Source organism: Coenobita brevimanus, chromosome 55 (assembly GCF_032717465.1).
Source record: "Coenobita brevimanus isolate Jiangsu-jjx chromosome 55, ASM3271746v2, whole genome shotgun sequence".
Lineage (NCBI taxonomy): Eukaryota > Metazoa > Arthropoda > Malacostraca > Decapoda > Coenobitidae > Coenobita > Coenobita brevimanus.
Window position 1 is genome coordinate 33543834 of NC_137008.1, and position 21122 is coordinate 33564955.

The 21122-nt window shown below is 44.3% G+C and overlaps 1 protein-coding gene across 1 annotated transcript in view; it reads right to left on the bottom strand.

The window, feature by feature from the left end:
* HUWE1 (HECT, UBA and WWE domain containing E3 ubiquitin protein ligase 1) overlaps window positions 1-21122 on the bottom strand; it is a 1134422-nt gene that overhangs the window by 317002 nt on the left and 796298 nt on the right. The window contains exon 41 of the mRNA XM_080273518.1: window positions 10571-10723. Within this exon, the coding sequence (XP_080129644.1) occupies window positions 10571-10723 (153 nt within the window). The remainder of the gene's footprint in view (window positions 1-10570; window positions 10724-21122) is intronic.

The window sequence follows — 21122 nt, forward strand, 5'->3', positions numbered from 1 at the left end:
CGAGTCCGATAAAAGCGAATTCTGGTCTATTGAAGTGCGTTATATCGAGGTTTTACTGTACTGTCAAGTAGTAACTTTATCACTTCCATGCTCACTTCCCTGTTTCTTATCACTGCTTTCAAGGAACCAGCAACCTTTCGTCCTTGCTGTACCCTTTCAAGCACTTCACCCTCCAAACTTTCATCCTTACTCATCACACTACCTAACTACTTAAACATACTCACATTTTCCATTTCCTCACCATCCAACCTCACTGTACATTCACTGACTTCACCTCTCTCAAAGACCATTGCTTTACTCTTCCCTACATTCACCTTTAGATTCTGTTTTTTTCACACACTCCCAAACTCATCCACCAAGCCTTGCAGCTCCCCTTCGTCTTCACTCAACAACACAGTATCATCTGCAAACAACAGTACAGGGAGTTTCCAAACACTACCCACACTCACCAGGGCCACTCCAACATCCACTGCCCTACCTTGTACCTCTTTTATTACCCCATCCACGTACAGATTGAACAATCATGGAGACATGACACATCCCTGTTTCAACCCAACCTTTAGAGAGAAAAATTCACTCAGTTCACCATCCACACGCACTGCAGCCTTAGCACCATCATACATACTCTTCACAGCACTCAACAACTTCCCATCTACTCCATATATTCTTAATACTGTATTTTACTTACATTCTTAATAATGTACTGTAATATGTGTAAAAAAAAAATCCGTGTCCACAACCGTGGACATGGAGGTAAAAATAATCCACAGTTGTGTCTGCGTCCGCAAAAATTTATATCTTAACCTCCGCAGTTTTACCTGCAACAGCAATTTATGAGAAATAGACATCCAGCTTCTCCGCCTGCGCGGAACTCTAAAATTTGGTATCCGATATATCACTAGTATAGTTGTGCTTCCACCATCATCAAGCAGCCACATCACCATCCCAACCACAATTCCAACTAAAATGCCAGGTATAGTCACTGAGGGCATCACAACACCCCCAGGAGGAGCCTACGGGGGGTCAGACAGAGTGCAGCCTGACTCCAGGTGACAGGGACGTAAGTTCGCCCAGGCCACACGCCCCTATGACCCAGAACTCGCTCGCTGCCACTATAGCAGGAAATGGAGACTACCTTGCGGGCAAGCTGACCCTCGGCAGGATCGGGATGGAGCTACTTCCTTAGCTCCACGCAGAACCCCAGCAATAGCCAGTAGCCACACCTTTTGTGAGATGACCAGTAGCTGCTTGGAAGGCTTCTCAGAGACGGCCTCCAGCCACTCTGCCCTGCAGGAGACGGCCAGTAGCCACTCCCCCCTAAGAGCCACGGCCTGTAGCTGGGCTCAGGCGACGGCCAGTAGTTGTGCCCTTAAAAGGCCACGGCCTGTAGCCAGGCTACACGGTAAGAGACAGCTGGTAGCCGCTCCCCCGTCTAGTGCTGCTACACCCCCAACAGGAACCAGCGACTGCCAGTAGCCGCGCTGGGGAAAGAAGGGTACGTCCCCTCTTCTCCTGTAGTTGTCTCAGAGAACAAGACACAGGCGATGGACAGTAGCAGTGCCTGTCGGCAGGAGATGGCCTGCAGCCATTCCTCGTCGGCACGTCGTCCTCCATAAGGGGCTCAGGTGATGGCCGGTCACTGTGCCGACAGGCAAGTGACGGCCAGTAGCCTCACTTTGCCTGCACCCCTGTCAGGGAGTCCGGCACAGGCGACGGCTGGTAGCCGCACCTACGACGAAGGGACAGCCAGTAGCCACCCTCGTTTTGTTGCCCACGGGATCTCAGTGACGGCTGGCAGCCATGCCGGGGAGGAGCACCAAAGCCCCTTGCCCTCTGTGACTCCACTATGAGAGGACGTTCTGCCATCAGACCTGCCAACCGGCGGGGGTGCAGACGACCCTACTGACCACCACCAGCTAGGCAACCTTCAAGAGGAAGGCCTCAGCCTCAAGGATCCATGGAGAGCCCTGTACTATCCCCAGGGTTATTCTCCGCACAGCCAACTAAGAGAGGGACCCTACCTGATAGACTCCTATGGAGGACGGCGCCACAGCCCCCCCCTGATGGCGTCCCTGGTAGCAGGAGACCACAGCCGACGGGCCCCCAAGGCCACCCCCAGGACCCCCGGGCAAGACCTGTCCCCACCCCGACGCAGACGACACTCATCCTTTGTCAGGCGCCTGAGTGAGTGCTTCAGGAAACTCTTCGGCCCCAGTCCCGAGGGCCGGACCCCAGTTCCCAGTCCCGACAGTGCAGGCCCTTCGCCGCATGCAGCCCCGGATGAGAGAGGACACCCCTACGAGTGATCCCGTGGCCGCAGGACACAAAGGCCTCTGGTGGAGCTCAGCTCTCATCAGGAACCGGACTGTGAGCTCTCCCACCCCCCTCCGCCAATGCCGCCACCCTACCCAGTTCCAATAGTGAGTGACAGTGGAAGTGCAGTGACTGTGAAGCAGTGACCTAGACATCAGGCAGTGTGTTTAGATATTAGAGGGAAACTAAGACCAAGTTCTATCAGAGCTACAGTGCCGGAAGTATAGACCAACAGTGAAACAGTGAGAGTGAGAGAAGCCGACCAGTGATTACAGTGACCTGAGTGAATGTGTACCTCGGCTCTAGTAATATAATTCTTCAGCGACATAAGACCTATGGGCAAGCTGCCTATTCCAACCAGTGTAAATTTCCCTCAAAGCGACAATGACCGATTCCCCTCTCCAACACCTTAAGTGCTGTTCACTGTACTATTCACTTTTATCCAGAACTATTGTCCCAAGAGTATCCTGCAAGATACTATTACTCCCAATCTTTGTACACATTATATAATTGTCTAGATTCCTGTTTGTGACATCTGCCTGTTCCACATTTAGAATTTACCAACATATGTGTAAGGTTGTTGCCCGAGTTTTTGTGCCATGTGGAGAGGATGGAGGGTGAAAGACTGACGAAGAGAGTGTATGTGAGTGAGGTGGAGGGGGAAAGAGGGAGGGGGAGGCCGAGGATGAGATGGAGAGATGGGGTGGAGAGGTATATGAGAGAGGGGGGTGTGAGTTGGGAGCAGGGGAGTGAAATGGCGGGGGACAGGGCGACTTGGAAGCGATTTGTTTGTGGCCACCCCAAACGGGATTGAGGCGTCTGGCAATAGATGGATAGATAGATAGATAGTCTCTCTTACTCTCCTAAGCTCCAGTCTAGACAGGGAACCCAGCTGCAGTATAGGCATTCCAGGGACGGGAAGCCGACCCTTAAACACCTAGCATAACACTGGTGGAAAACGGTGGTTCTTGACCCGGGCATACGAGAGAGGCACTCAGGGAATACCGGCAAAATGGCAGCCAAACCTCATGTACAATTGCCTAAATTCGACCCGGAACAATACGACGTCCACATGTATCTAGCAATTATTAAGCCATTACTAGATATCGGGTTTGAGGACGACAAACAGAAAATAGCAGTTACACTTCCACTACTGGGTAAAGCGGCAACAAATATCGCGCCAAAAATCGCCCCAGGACTCATATGGCAAAACTTCACGAAACTCGTAATCCAGGCCATTACACTCTCACTGGGAATAGTGGCACTCTCTCAGCTGGATAGTTTGACCCACGATGGCAACCTGGATGACACTCTGATCCAGGCCAGGTGACTCGTCACCGCCACCTACCCGGAGGCAGATGATGAAACCTGGGGACAGCTATATTTAACACACTCATCAGGATCCTCACCAGTTTTGTCAAAGAACATTTTATAATACATGACCCGACGGGAGACCTGGATAAAGATATCCAATTGACGAGGCGCCTTCTAGCCATCCACTCCACTCCTCAACACATTGGCGAAATCAATCAGTTTCCCACAGACATCACTGCAATTAACCCGTGGGAATTTCTGCTTCCAGCCACGAATGCCCTATTCACGACATCCGTGAGCAGCTAAAAGTTGCCCGGGCAGCAGAACAACCCAAGGGCACCTACAAGCCGCCCCATAATACACTGATTGCCCCAAGCCTGAGGGAACAAAACCCGAAGGAAAAGGCACAGAAGGCGCCCCCCACAGCCCCCATACTGACGGGGGCCACCTCACATCCCCTCCCAGTCTATGACAGGGAACGTTTCGTTTCACTCTCCTCCCATTATCTCTTCTCTTTTACCCTTCCCTTTTCCTAACCTACTTCCTAAAACCATCTCCTGCTTACTGCCTTTCACCCACCACGCTTCACCACCACTTGCTTTCCCTGCCAACATGACTAACCCTTACACCTGCTCCGTCACACACTCCTCCCCCTCACCCTCACCCACCTCCTTTTCCTCGGTCACCTCCCATACCCCACCCTCAACCTCACCATCCCCACGGACCCCCAACTCATCCCTAATGACCTCACCAGATGCCTCGTCGCCCGCCACACCCCGCACCTCAGCTTTCATCACGCCACCATGAGCTCAGCCCCCTGCCACCACCTACACCACCCCATCACCAAACATCAGGACGAAGCTACAAGGCCGCGCTCCCCCCCCCCCCACCGGCTCCTTCACTGTCCACACCTCAAGCCACCTTACCTCGCCTCCGACACCACACGCCATCCGCCACACCCCACACCTCAGCTCCTGCCACCCCACCACAGCCGCCAATACAACCACCCCCAACCAATCCACCACGGTTCCAACACCGCACACCACCTGCAACCATCGCCACATCCGCACCATCCTCTCACTTCACACCTACCGCCCACCCCACACCATGAGCACAGAACCCTGTCACCACCCAAGCCACCCCATCACCAAACACCAGGATGGTGCCACAAGCCCGCACTCCCTCCTCACCACCCACACCTCACGCCACCACACCTGCCGCCTCACCTCCGCCACAAATTCTTTTCCACACCCAGCCTCCCACCTCCTCACCTCCAGCTCCTTCACCCTCCACATCTAATGCCGCCTCACCACCACTACCCACCTCCAACACCAGAGCACCCTCACACACCACCCACCTCAAGCCCCATCACCTCGCCCACGCCCACCATTGGAGCGCCGCACAAAACTACCCCACCCAGGCGCACCACCTCCACCGCCAAGCCACACGCAGCCAAAGCACCAAAAGGCTGCACACCCACCTCACCACCCACTCCCGCCATCACCCACTCTGGTCACCTTTCACGCCCGCCCGCAAGATACACTACCACCTCCCCAACCCCAACCCCACCTTCCCCACAGCCGCCAATCCTCCCCATGACTCCTATGACCGCTAAATCTCCCCCTTGCCTTTTCTACCTGCCTCCACCTCCCTGTCTCCTCCCATCAACCCATCCGTCATGCCACATCACACCTCGCCTGAACACTTGCCAATGGTGCAAATTCCAAACCACTCCCCCACCCCTTCCCCGCTGCCCTCCCCATCCCCCACGCACAGCACCACGTGTTCCGCCCACGCACCAACCTCTCCTCCGCCCGCCCAATCTTCACCCCGCCCTACGCCCTTCACCACCCCCGGCCCCGTTGCCTCCCCTCCACCCCCACGCACCCCTTCAACCTCCCCACCACACACAACTCGAACAGACCAACACCTCAGGCCCACCTCACCGCCAACACCCTCCCTAAAAACCACCATCACACGCTCCGGCTGCCTTTCACGCCCACACCCTCCCTAAAAACCACCACCACACGCTCCGGCTGCCTTTCACGCCCATACCCACCCTAAAAACCACCATCACACGCTCCGGCTGCCTTTCACGCCCACCCGCAAGATATGCCACCACCCCTACAGTACACCACCCACCTCACTGCAAAACCACACTCCTTCTCCTAACACGAGCCCCATCACACTCATCCTACACCAGGCACAAATCCCATCCAGCACTACTCCCCAAAGACACAATGTCGCACTGCCCTGTCATAAAACTCTACACTCCCTGGCAGTCTCCTGCATTCAGCACAGCTCTCTGCAGGAGACAAGACCTACCAACATGAGAATACGACGAGTTACATGGGCGCCTCCCTTCGGACACAAACATCGAGTCCGTGGCCCCCTCCACCGCCTGCGACTCCTCCACACCACCACTGACTCATCCACCCTCTTCATTACCTGCGACACCCAAATGGATGAAAACCCTGCCACCACAGCATGGAATGCCCTCCTCCAACACCTCCAGCCAATGCACCACACCAACAACACCAAAGTCTTACTCCAGTCACGGTTACGCGACTTTTTCCCCGACAACGGTGGTAAAATGCCGCGTATAGCAACCGAGGGCATCACAACACCCCCAGAAGGAGTCTACGGAGGGGCAGACAGAATGCGGCCTGACTCCGGGTGACAGGGACGTAAGTCCGTCCGGGCCACGCACCGCTATGACCCGGAACTCGCCTGCCACCACCAGAGCAGGAAACGGAGACTACCGAGCATACAGTTATTTCTGCTCCTTAAAGTGTACATTTACTCCTCATTCGTTTGTACATTCTTATGTGTATATGTGAAAGACAGAGTACTGATACAAACAATAATGTATTCCATTAACCCCTTCATTGATGCCGGCCTTGAACAACCCTTTACTGTACCGGCATCAGTGACGCTGAGTTAGGGTGAGCTATAAAAAACTGAACAATTATGGGAAGGGAATGAAGGCCACTGGTATGTTTACACGATCCTACTCTACCATCCCAAGCAGTCAGGCGTTCACTTCATCTCAGATGTTTTCGCCAATATGTCTACAAGCTAAAGTAACATGTGCTCTAATTTTATTAATTCTTTCACAATTCACAGCAAATCACAGGATGCATTTAGAAAAAAAAAAAAAAAAAATGAAAAAATGAAAAAATGAAAAAGAAAAAAAAGCTAGGTGCACTAGACAAGTCTCTTCACAACTGTAAGAGATTTTAGAACTTTGAAAAAAATGGTCCCAAGGCTGGCAACGGGAGCACATAAATTTCTGAGCTCACGACCACTGAGGGGGCTAAACATATGCTTTGCTTTAAGCAGTAAAAGCACCTTACCCAATCAGTTCTTCCTGATGGTCTTTTGTATTTTTCTAATTACAATAAGACCTCAATATAATGGACTTCAATAGACCAGAATTCACTTTTACTGGAAAACAGGAGCTACCAGACTAAATTCCTATACAGTAATACCTTGATATACTATACCCCTAGATGCAATACCCCGGCTTAATGATGAGGGTAGAAATACCACCATACCCCGCCTAGTGATGGCCATACCCTGGTTTAATGATGGCTTTTAATTTTTTTTTTTTTCTGATTTTGATGATAGTCTAAAATTCATGGACTTGGAGAAAGCTTATGACAGAATAGATAGGCAAGGTATGTGGAAGGTATTAAGAATATATGGAGTGGAGGGGAAATTGTTGAGTGCTGTGAAGAGTATGTACGAGGGAGCAAGGGCTACGGTGCGAATGGATGGTGAGCTGAGTGAGTTCTTTGATCTCAAGGTGGGACTGAAACAGGGTTGTGTGATGTCTCCATGGCTGTTTAATATATACATGGATGGGGTTGTAAAGGAGGTGCAGGGTAGGGCAGTGGATGTGGGGGTGGCTCTAATGAATGAGGGTGAGATTTGGAAGCTTCCGGTGTTGCTGTTTGCTGATGATACAGTGCTGTTGAGTGAAGATGAATGGGAGTTGCAAGGTTTGGTGAATGAATTTGGGACAGTGTGTAGGAGGAGGAATCTGAAAGTTAATGTAAACAAAAGTAAAGTTATAGTGTTTGAGAGGAATGAAGTCACAGAGTGTGCAGTGAGGTTGGATGGTGAGGATATGGAGAATGTGAGTGCATTCAAGTACTTGGGTAGTGTGATGAGTAAGGATGGAACTTTGGGGGATGAAGTGCGTGAAAGGGTACAGCAGGGAAGGAAGGTTGTTGGTACACTGAGAGCAGTGATGAGAAATAGGGAGGTGAGTATGGAAGTTAAGAAGTCACTGCATGATAGTATTGTGATCCCTACCCTGACGTATGGAAGCGAGGCATGGACCTTACAAGAGGGGAACAAGTCAAGAGTGAGAGCAGTGGAAATGAGTTACTTGAGAGGAGCATGTGGAGTGACGTGGAGGGACAGGTTGACGAATGAAGAAGTAAAGGAACGCTGTGGGGTGGATGTGGATGTGATTGAGAAGATTAGGAGAAATACACTGAGGTGGTTTGGACATGTGGAGAGAATGGAGAATGAAAGACTGACTAAGAGGGTGTATGTGGGTGAGGTGGGAGGAGGGAGAGGTAGACCAAGGATGAGGTGAAGGGATGGAGTTGAGAGGTATATGAAGGAGGGGGGGGTGAGTTGGGGGGAGGGTAGTCAAATGGTGGGTGACAGAGCGACTTGGAGGCGTTTTGTCTGCGGCCACCCTTTGCGGGATTAGGGCGTCGGGCTATAGATAGATAGATAGATAAAATTATGTGTTTTGGTTGATTTATAAACTGTTTTTAGACAATGTATTTTAGCCATAGGTGGGGTGAACATTGTCATTTTGGAGTACAGTTTACTAAGCTTGATTTCTTCAAGACATATTTGACAATTTTCAGATTTTATTTGTTGGTTTTGGTGAGTTATTTACAGGTGTTAGGCTTGGGTTAGCTTCCTTGACAGCTATTAGGCCATTTAGATTGGCTTTAAACTTGATTTTCGACTCTTTTGGGTGGGTTTTGGGCTTGTGTGGGGGGAAACCATGGCTGGTAAATGCTTCACATTGCTTTACATGTTCAATCCCGATATACGATACCCCGCCTAACGATAGGGTTTTACTTAACCAATTACATCGTTAAACTGGGGTATGCCTGTATATCGGAAAAAGTTTGATAAAGCCAGAAGCAGTCCAGACTACCTGAACACTTCCGCTATGTTCACCATAATAAGGTAAATAAAAGACATGCCTATCAGTATACAAAACAATATTATTATATATATTATACCATATGATTATTGCCATGAAGGTATAATACAGTACAGTACTGCAGTGGTAATGAAAACAGTTTAAAAACCATTGGTGCAATCCGGATTATTGTCTGATATATTGGAAAAGTCTGGGTTAGCAGGGGGAAGTCCAGATGTCACTTTTATCAGAATTTCGCTTTTTTCAGAATGGCTTGGGAACCAATTAGTCCGTTATAATGAGGTCTTACTGTATTTCTGGGTTGGTAAATAAACATTTCTTGTTAAATCTGTTTCCCTGTTGTTTTTAGCTGTTCTGCTGTGACTACTCTTGTTTGATTTGTTAACGTAATGGCAGAAGGAGCTATTCTCACCTAAGTGTTTAGCTACACCAGGCCTAACTTAGCTTAATTGTACCTAATAATTTAACCTAACCTAACCTCCAGCTGGGAAATTGGGGAACAAAATCCACCTTTGAGTACGTGAGTTTCTTCCACTGTGCTGGAAACATTCATAGGTACGGCTTAAGGAACACGACAATAATAACAGAGAGGAAATTTTTCAGCAGGAAAAAGCAACTTACCAAACTGAAATTAGTCAGAAAATACAGAAACAAGCTGGAAGAATATGAAATGAATTAGTAAAGTCTTTCTGCTGCTTTAAGTGTACATTTACCGGTAAATAAACTAGTCTAACAATAACTGTGTTTTGTTTCCACCAGACTAATCGTGATTTTGGACCATTCAGGCGCCCCTTCACACCATATAGCCTAGATAACTGGGCTATCTCTGTATATCCATTAACTGGTGCTTTCACAGAGTCACCTGTCAAATTTCCTTCATGTATCCACCTTTCTCATTACAGAGTGATGTGTGCTTCCTCTCTACACCACCAAGGCCCTCACACTCTTTTCACCATGTCTTTTATGCACGGTGAACTGACGAATATTGGCGAGATGTATAATGCTACTGGTAGGTAAACTAACAGCACCACAACTCAAGCCTTGACTGAGGGAGTGGCTGAGTGGGAAGGAAAAGAGAAGTCACCCGGTTACTGTGTGAATTGGGTGGGAAACACCATAGTGTCACCAAAACAAAGTGACAAATATACAAACTATGAAAATTATGGAATCTTCAATTTTTCCTTCAAATTTATGAGTTTTTGTTGTTACTGAGGGAATGGGCAGTTTTCAGAGAGGTCCAGTTTCTGGCTCAACTGTTAAAAGATCATGTACCTGTATCATGTACAGCCGGGGAAAGTTCCACATTATACACCAGCTCACCACTTCGAAACAGTAAATGTGAGACAAGTGTTAGCGAAGCAGTAGCCAACATTCATATATCTGGTAACTGTGTGAGAAGGATGGAGATAGAAGAGGGAGGGGTAGGAACTAACAGCTCCCCCATGCCATCCTCCTCCCTTAACCTCTCCCCTCCCACACAGTGGTACCAGACATTTGAGTGTCTGGCTACTGCTTCACTTGTGGTTGTCTCACGCATAGAGGTCCGAACTGGCAGGCAAGTGTATAAGGCGGAACTTTCCCCAGGTGAACATCAAATACATGGAGGGAAGTGGGATTATGTACAGTACCTTGGAAAGTGGAATTACTAGTGAGCACTTAGAAATGACTGGTGGTCCTTTTGTTCCAGCAGCAGGCAACGAATATTTGGCAGTGTCCATAGAAACCATGTAATTACTGACTTACTGTTGCGGAGGAGGAGAGTACTCTGGGACACTGGTATATCAGTGGATGGCAGTGGTGGTTTGCTGCTCTCCTGTTCCTTCTTCTTCTTGTCACGTTCAGACTGTTCAGCATCTCTGTACTTCTCTAATACTGCCATCAATGCTGGCTTCACCACTGTAACAATACGAGTAGCGAGTGAGATAACAATCAGCAACAACCTAACAGCAAATTCCTTAATCCTTCTGAGGTGCAGAGACCTGTGGCTAAGAAGCCAAAGTCCAATGCGTACAAGGGATGTTTACATGACTACTCCCTTTAGTAGAAAATATTTACAAAAAAAAAAACACTGATAATTTATCAGGAATCATGCCATGTCAAAAGCTGCAATAAACAAAAATCAGAGGTCATGATTACATTACAGGTATATCATTTTTCCTTTAATCTAAAAAAAAGTAAGCATCAAAAAAAGGAGTTTGAATGGAAAAGGGAAGGTTTGGAGTCAGTGGATCTAGAGTCTGGCCCTTGGACTTTGATTAATGCTGATATTACGAGCAGAGCAACAGACAGGACACAGTTGGGGAAGGAAGTGTGTGTGTCAGAGTTGACTGCTGCAATATTTAAGGCCTTGGGAGATACAGGAGCAGGTTTGGTTACTAATCTGATCATTTGATTTTATGTCAGTGTGCTGTCTTAGATGACTGGCTGAAGTGTGATTATAAATGTGTATAAGGGGCAGGGTGATCCCTTGGAGAGAAAAATATAAAGAAAACAATTTGTGGACCAGAAATGAAAGTAATGGAAAGAGTCCTAGAAAGTATGACAAGGGAAAGAGTAAATGCCAGCTAGATGTAATTTGGGTTTGTCAGGCAAAGGGACCACTGATGTCACATTTACTGTCCAAAAGCTTCAGGAAAAATGCACTGTATATAGGAAAAAGGAAGAAGCTATACTTTGTTTTCCTTGGTTTGAAGAAGGCTTTCATCAGAGTCCCTAGGCAGGTGGTGAAATGAGCAATGAGAAAGTTTGGGATTGAGGAGTGGCTCAGTAGGAGTGGTTATGGCTGTGTAAATGGGTGCTCACACCCAGACGAGAATGAATGATAAATGATAAGTTTTCCATTAATGTTGGCATGCATCATGGGTCAGTCTTGAGCCCCTTGCTGTTTATCAAGGTCCCTGAAGCTCTCTCCTGACTCCAGAAATCGACTCCCTTGGGAGAAGTTGTATGCTGATGACTTGGTGTTGACTAATGAATGAAAGGGGGGAAAAATAAAAAAAATAGGAAATGGAAGGACAGAAAGGAGCACAAGGGCTTGAGAGTAAATGCAGATAAGGCAAAAGTGATGGTAACTTGGGTTGGTAGTGGTGCTTTCAAAACGGGGGGAGTGTGGCCATGTGCAGTTTGCCACCAGGGTTTCAGAAGTAACTCCATCCTGTGCAGAGTTTGTGATAAATGGGTTCATAAGAGATGTCGTGGTATTAAAGGTAGGCTGTGAAATAATGCTAATCTTGTTAGTGTGCTAGGTTGGGGAGAGCTTGTGGAGACTGTCAGGCATGGAAGGACTGATCTTGCTTGAGAGTCTCTTGAGTGTGTAGAGGAGTTTTATTATATGGGAGACATGTTATGTGCTGAAGGTGGAACTGGAGCTAGCTCTCTAGCTATGGTAAGGAGTGGATGAAGGAAGTTCAGGGAGTTGCTGCCTCTCCTAACACCGAGAGGACTCTCCCTCCATGCTAAGGGATTATCGTATGCAGCATGTGTTAAGAGTGTAATGCTGTATGGTTGTGAGGCTTGGGGAGAACAGGAAGAGGATATTCATAGACTCAGATTTACATAAATGACAATGATCAGATAGATGTGCAGAGCACCCTTGAACGCAGGACCTAGGGGGGCTAGCATTGCGATTCAAGAGTTGAGAGGAAGGATGGGACTTGAATCCATTGCAACTGTGACAATGTGGAGTACACTGAGATGGTATGGGAATGTTGAAAAGATGGAGGATGACAATTAGGTGTGAAAGGTGAGAACTGTGCACATCAGGGATAGGGTTGTGAGAGGCAGACCGAAAAAGACCTTGGACAAGGTCATAGAGTCTAACCTCAGGGATAAGGGACTGAATAGGGAAGCTGCCAGAGATCAAGCAGCGTGGAGAACCGACATTAAGCGACCAAGGCCAAAGCATGCAAGAATGCTGGAGCCTTTATAAACGATATGAATGAGACATTAAGATATAATTAAGAGGTAAATCACACCTCCCGCTGTTGTTCGTGAATCAGATTTCATTTAGGTCTAAGAAACTGTTAACTACCTGACCAAGAGTCTCCAGGTCAACTACTAGCTTTAAGTAAGGCAGAAGTAACAAAAGTAGTTGCAGCTCAAAGCTCATCTGATCATAAACCCAGATGACTGCAGGGGGATGTCCACCTGCTACCCTCTACCATCCTCTTTTCGGGAGGATAAGAAGGCAGTTGAACAACGTTTGAATAATACCAGGACAGCGGACTCACCCTGTGAGATGGCTTCCCTCCTCAGTACTGAAGGAGTAAGACTTGCAACCTATAAAACCATAGCAGTAGCTACAGCCAACACTTTAGAATTTCATAAAATACAGGATCTGGATGACAGCGAGGGAAAGGAACAAAAGAGATCCATTACCAGAAGCAGGTAAAGGTTAAAAGCTGCAGAATGAGATGCTCTGTTAAAGAGTGACCACCAATAACTTCTGAGATCAATCTTTATGCTGAGATCAACAAGCATATCCTATGCAAACATGGATGTACACACACACTTCAAAAATGTATGGATAAAAAGATGCCTAACTCAAGAGGAACTTGGATTACCAAAAGAGAAGAGGAAAGAGGCAAGAACAAAGAATGAGGGAAGATCTGAGGAAGAGAAAAACACATTTTCTTACAAAGTAATTGGATTGCAGGTTCAAAAGTGGTACATAAACAGGAGGGAATAAAAAGGAGAAAGGTAGTAGACCCAAGTCATGACAAGTATGTAAACAAGATGATTAAGCTGATGTACTCTAATGTAAATGGAATGGTATCTAAATTACTAAAGATGAATGATTATTTCAAAGAAAAGGAACCACATATTGTTTGCCTAACTGAAACAAAACACCAAGGATATCAAATGATACCCCAAACCTAGAGGAATACAATATATGGAGAAGAGACAGGAACTTAAAAAAAAAGAGGAGGAATTATAATATTAACAGGAACTTAAAAAAAGGAGGAGGAATTATAATATTAATAGGAACTTAAAAAAAGGAGGAGGAATTATAATATTATCAGGAACTTAAAAAAGGGAGGAGGAATTATAATATTAACAATGAAAAATCTGCAGGTCAAAAGAAATAGATGTACCCTCACAGGTAGAACTCATCGCAATAGAGATTAGTAATTGTGGCAAATTTATACATGCCACCCAGAACAAACATTTGGGAAAAAGGTGAATATGAAGACCTGACAGGGAAAACAATTCAAAGCTTAAGAGCATTACTACATAGAATGGAGGAGAAATCTGGAAGAATTATACTAACTGGAGATTTCAATGCATATATAAATTGGAGAACTCTAGATATAAAAAGCCAGGAATGCTGTTGGGACCAAAAGCTCCTGGACCTTGTGCAGAAGTTTATCATAACACAACATGTAAAAGAAAGCACCAGAAAAAGAGGACTTGACGTACCATCAGTACTAGATCTTATATTTATTATGCAAGAAAATGATATTGACAATATAATGTATCACCCTCCATTCGGCAAAAGTGACCATGCAGTATTAAATTACAACTTCCGGATGGCACATGACATAATTAATAATAATGAATGTTACAAAATGAGCCTTAACTACAAAACGGGCAACTACCCTGACCTAAAGAAATAACTCTTAGAAGTCCAGAATTACATCCCACGGCACAAAGAAGCAGAAATGAAAATAAAATGGTTTAATAAATAATGTAAATGATCAAAAGAAAAAAGAGATTTGTTATGGAATAGATACAGAAGACAATAGTGAGAGGGCATATAACAACTATAAACAGACAAGAAATTAATACACAAGAATAAGGAGAGAGGCCCAAAAACAATTTGAGGAGGATATCATAAACAAAAATTGTGATCAACCGAAGCTATTTTACAGCTACATCCAAAGCAAAACCAAAGTAACAGATAAAATAGAATCCATTATGGATGAAGGGATCCTCTATACACAAGAGAAAGATATTTGTTAAGCACCAAATAAGAACTTCCAATTAGTTTTTGCAGAAAATAATTTTGAGAGGAATGATACGGAACATGCATGCCCACACATATTACCAGATAAACAAATATCAGAAAAAGAAATAAAAAATGAGTTAAGTAAATTAGACAAAGGAAAAGCTAATGGTCCAGACAAAATTTCATGTTAGGTGCTACATGTATGTGCAAAGGAGTTAAGTAGACTATTATCCTTAATATTCAAGGAATCCCTGGGTCAAGGTAAACTACCTGATACTTGGAAGAATGGAAACATTGTTACCTTATTCAAGAAATGGAATAGACAAAATCCACTAAACTACCGACCAGTATCACTAACCAGTGTTGTAAGAAAGATACTGGAAAAGTTGATAAGAAAAGTTAGGGTACACCTTCTAGAAGAACACAATATGATAACAGAAAGGCAATTTCCTTTTAGAAAGGGAGAAGCATGTTACTAATCTACTGAGCTACTATGACAGAGTTGCAGAAACATTATAGAAAAAGATTAGGTGGGTGGACAGTATGCATCTAGATTTCAAGAAAGCATCTGACAGAGTACTGCACCAAAGACTTTTATGGAAACTGTACCATCGAGGAGGAATCTGAGGCAAACTGTACTGTTGGATGCAATATTTTCTCAGAAAAAGGGAAATGAGAACAGTACTGAGGGGAAAATACTCATCACGGAGGGAAGTGACTAAAGGAGTTCCACAGGGCTCAGTGCTGGCACCAATTATGTTTTTAATGTATATAAATGATATAAATAGTAACACGGGAAAAGAAAGCTATTTAAATATGTTTGCTGATGATGCAAAAATACAAAGGAGAATTACTAACGAAGACTCTAGTAAAGAGCTAAAAGAAGAATTAAATAAACTTCATGAATGGAATAATACATGGCAAATGGAATTCAATGTGGACAAGTGTCATATAATCAAGTTTGGTAAAAGTGGAAAAAGACCAGATTGGGATTATAAGTTAGGAAGTAAAACCCCACATATATCAGAAAGAGAGAAGGACTTAAGTGTGATTATCAATAACAGACTATCTCTGGCTGACCACATAAAGTGAGAAGGTACGGAACATGTATACACTGCTTGCCATGGACTTTCTAAGGGACTCGGGGCTGTTCGGCCAGGACGCCTAGGGAACAACTACAACTGCTACTACTGCTTGCAAATATGAGAATAGCATTCACATACATAAATGAAGACATGCTGAGAAAGATAATAACATCTTTCATTCATCAGACCAACCCTGGAGTATGCATCAGTAGTCTGGAATCCTCATCTCAAGAAGCACATAGATAAAACTGAACAAAGGGCCACTACAAGATGGATACCAAGCTTAAGGGATCTAAGCTATGAAGAAAGACTAAAAAAGCTGAATCTGCCAACACAGGAGACATGATAATGCTAAATAATTGTATATTAGGGAAGGATAAAATAGACACAAAATGAATATATACCTATGGGGAAGCATCAACAAGAGGACACTGCAAAAAAACTGCATAAAGAGAGAGGTGATAAAGACGTAAGGAAATTTAGTTTCCCAAATAGGGCAATTGATCAGTGGAATGCGCTACCGAATGAAATAGTGTGTGCCAAAACAATTCATAAATTTAAGGAGATGTATGATAAAAATGGTTTAAGACACGGGACAGTACGAGCCTAACTCATTCCTGTCAAGATACAATTAGATAAGAGCATTTTCTTTCCCCAAACTATTCGATCATCTTTTAATTTCTCAAAGTTTGTCCTTAAAGTACTGAATGTCACTTTATTAAGGCACTGAAAAGACAGCAGAAAAGCTGCTTGAAGGGGGAAAGCAGGAACTGCAGAGAAGTGAGATGAAGTGACTTGGCAAATATAACATGGAGAAGATGGGGAAAGTGTATGTAAGGTGTTCAAAGAAAAAGTATATGCAACATGTGATGTGGTTTCTGGGACTAGCAGGAAAGGCAAAAGAATGAAAAACACAGCATAGGACAGCAAGAAGGTGAAATGAGTTGCAGAAAGGAAGAAGGTATATAGTAACACTGGAAAACATGAGTCAAAATAGTCAAGAGAGAGAGAGAGAGAGAGAGAGAGAGACAGACAGACAGACAGACAGAAGAGGCATGCGAAGAGGACAGGAGAGGAGAGGAAAGGCAAGAAGAAAGGAGAGTTGAGAGAAGAGGATGAGAGAGAGAGAGAGAGAGAGAGACAGAGAGAGAGAGAGAGAGAGGAGAAAGGAAAAGAAAGGAGAGAGGAGAAAGGAAAGGAGAGGAGACAGAAGAGGCAAGCAAAGAGAACAGGAGAGGAGAGGAGAGGAAAGGCAAGAAGGAGAGAGGAGAGGAGAGGAGAGGAGAGGAGAGGAGAGGAGAGGAGAGGAGAGAGAGAGAGAGAGAGAGAGAGAGAGAGAGACTTACTAGATCTAAAGCAGAGAGAAATTTAAGGTGTCTTGGCAAGGAGGCCAAGCGAGTTAAAGAGGATCATCAAGCAGGTTGTAGAAGAGGTGAAACATGGAAATGCAAAATGCTAGAGGAGATGAGAGATGCTGGGAGCATTTTACTGATCTGCTGACTCTAAATAACAAATGTAGTGTTGGTACAAACAGATGGGAATGTGTCCATCTATCTACAGCCAGACGCCATAATCCCCTAGAGGGTGGCCGTTTGACCTTGACTTAACTGTTTTACGGGGAGGGGCACTATCCCTCCGTCAACCCACTTGTTGGCACATACTGTAGAGAACATGTATGGCATACGGCACATGAGGTAAACTGGATGAGAACTATGAACTAATAGTGTGTGTAGCAAAATGCTGACCCATGGAGGAATGATAACTGACGGTATCTGAATAAATGTGAAGCTTGGCCTTGGAGAACAGAGTCTGAGGTGACTGTGGTTCAGGTATATACAATAATCAGTTCCCTTGCACAAGGGAAAAGAGGAGTGAGGAGTGCATGGCTTTCAGAGCAGTTCTATAATAACCTTCCTGGCATAATGAGAGAGATACACTACACGGTAATCATCAACAGTACAGCTGAGAACTGCAGGAATGGTGGACAAGCAAGGGTTTTTGGAAGGGATAGGTGTATGAAGGAAACCAGATCTCTCAGTTGTATTGTAGAAAGGTTTTAGACATGCAAATGAAGTTGTTTCTTGCTTTTATAGGTCTGGAGAAATCATATGAGTCTGGAAACAAATACAGAATGTAGAAGGTGCTAAGCATATATCGAGCAGATGTGAAATTAATGATTGTTGTTTTTGTTTGGTATGGGTATGGGCTCTACATTGCATGATGAACTGCATGATATCCTGTAACTCAGGAAACTATTTCCTACATTTGAGGAGTAACCTTACCTCTAACCAAAAAGTGGATGAGGTCCATTAAGGGTTTAAATCAAAGACGTAGTTTGGGTTTACTATTCACATAAGCTATATAATGAAAAATAATTATAAATTCCATTGTTAATAATCATTGCACTTGGACAACCAATTAGCTGCTAGCTTTCAGAAGCTTAACCCTTGTAAGGTAACCTGGGGTCTATTAGACCTCATGTTATTTTTCCGAGTGTTTTTAATATAATACTATAAGGTCTTGGGATCTGGTTTTCCCTTTACCTTCCTGACCAGTAGACTAGTTTCGGGAGGTAATGGGGTCAGTTCGGGATCTGGCTCTATTTTCACGCTAAAGGGCCTTTGGGATCCAGTGGACCCTAGGTTACTTAACCTATGATTTTTTTTTTCCATATATATCTTCTATACCAAAAATTATTTATTATGACATGTGTTTCTCTTTCTTAAAGATACATTGGCCATTGGTCTACAGCAGGCACTGATAGAAAACTGGTGGAACATATCAGTTTTGGAATGGCAGCCACTAATTTCAGTTGGTATAAAATTTGTCAATGTTTTTAATTTTAATTTTCCTTACAATATTTTGTCACTTGTATTTTCATATATTTTGCTTCAAATTGAAGGAAAAGGGCTACAGAAATTGTGTACAAAGTGTTGAAAGTATTTTGGGTGATTTTCTAAAGACTGGGGTCTGGCAGACCTTGGGTTACCTGACATGTTATGGGAGTTGTAGGGTTACCTTACAAGGGTTAAGGTTCTACTCTTCTCAGATGAGATCGAATAGGCAATTGTGAGAGTTGAATGGCTTGGTGAATGAGTATAAGTGTCAAAGAACAAAACTAATAACTGAATGCAGCAAAGAGCAGAGTTATGGTTTTTAAATAGAATGAAGTCACAGTTTGCACAGTATGGCATAATGGTGATCATAAGGAATGTGCAAGCACCTTCAAGTATCTGGGGAGTGTGATGAGCAAAGATGTGTGTTTACAGGATGAAGTGTTATAGAGGGTGAAGCATGATTACAGAACAGTGAGAGAAGTGAAAAGGAGCAGAGGGATTAGCATGAAAGCAAATGAAGTCTAACTGCATGACAATATTATGATTCCCATACCAACATATGGATGGAAGGCTCAGATGCATGTGGAGGGACACATCAAAAGCGAAAGGAGTGGAAACGAGTCATGAGAAGGCCACGTGGAGTTACAAGAAGGTAGACTGACAAAATGAGGTACGGTAGTTTGGAAGTATTGTGATGTTATTATTAATCAAGAGTTTGCATGTTAGGTAGGTGGAAGGAGTGGAGAATAGGGGTAGACTGATAATAAGGTGGAAGGATGAAGTAGAGGGATATATCAGTGACAGTGGTGTAGGATGGGGAAAAGCCACTTTGATGGCAAATGGCATGATGCCCTAGAGGTCATTTGTTCATAGTCAGCCCCTCCTGAATTATAACATCTCATTAAAGCCTGCAGATATATAAATATTTGGACTGAAAGTCTGTAACTCACTCCCTCTAGACAATTTTCTTTACCTTTGAGGGAGCTTTTCAATGATGAGGCTTTTGCTCTAACCTTCAACAACACCAAACGAGATGATGATGATAATAATAACAACAATAATAATAATAATAATAACAACAATAATAATAATAATAATAATAATAATAATAATAATAATAATAATAATAATAATAATAATAATCTGGTATTTTGTTTCTCAAAAGCACCAGTTTTTCTGCTGGGAATTCACTAGCGCTCAACACACACAATTATCCTTTACAATTAAAAGAATTGTGACATCTTTCATATACAATACAAGCTTCATCAGTAAAAAAAAAAAAAAAAAAAAAAAAAAAAAAAAAAGGTGGCAATAATTAAACTCTATAATCATCGATCACAGTACCTCTCTCCAGGTCACAGCATTTTGAAAAAAGAAAGGCTTTCAGCTGTCTCTTAATGGATTCAACAGAAGACAGTAGTCTCATGGTCAATGGCAATCTATTACATAATCTAGGGGCTCTATACACAAAAGAATAATCAGAGAAAGATGACTGGTGAATGGCTCCAGGTTCGTCAAGACGCAAGGAATCATCTTCACAACGTAACATCACACCTGGGTACGTCGATGGGAGTTTTAACAATTCAGCAAGATACTTCAGTTCACCAAACTTAAGAACCTTCAATGTAATAAGGCACAGTTTAAATTCAATTCTAGCCTTTACTGGTAACCAATGCAACTCAATCAGAAACGGGGTGGTTGAGGTTCTCAGGGGAAGACCAAAGATAAGCCATGCTACACTGTTCAACACAGACTGAATGTTTGTTAGTATATTATTTGGAAGACCAATCCACAGTGAAATACAATAATCAACACGAGACAAGACCACTGCATGGACCAATGTTGAGAGGTAACGTCTATTTTTTTTTTCTCACTTAGTACAGAATTCCTGATATGCATTTTACATCCAATGACAACTTGATTAATACGTTCCTTGTAATTTAACTCTGAATTAAAATAAACACCCAGATTTTGAGGAGAACTGACTGGATGAAGCTGTGACACACCAATGTTCAAAGCCAGGGCATTATCAGTGTCATCATCCCTTCTGTTTCCTCTATGATGATGATCATCTCAGTTTTACCATCATTCAAGCATAAGATTCCTCCTTGTCATTCAAATCTTAATAGCAGACATCAGATATTCAAATCTAGTCTCGGTATCATCAATATCTGACATTTTAACCCGCGGCGTCCCATGGACATAATTCAACGTCCACACGTTTTGTCACTGTCTATCCTCTTCACGTACTTAAACGCGAATCAATTGCAAGGTCCCTAATTTGCACAATTTTCAATTTTCGCGAGTGATTTTTGGTACGTATACACGGGACACCTTCCTCTACAAGATGCCAGGCAGGGACAATGCCTTACCCAGCATGACCTCCCCCCCTCCCTGCACGCCACTGTCTCAGCAATTCACCTGTT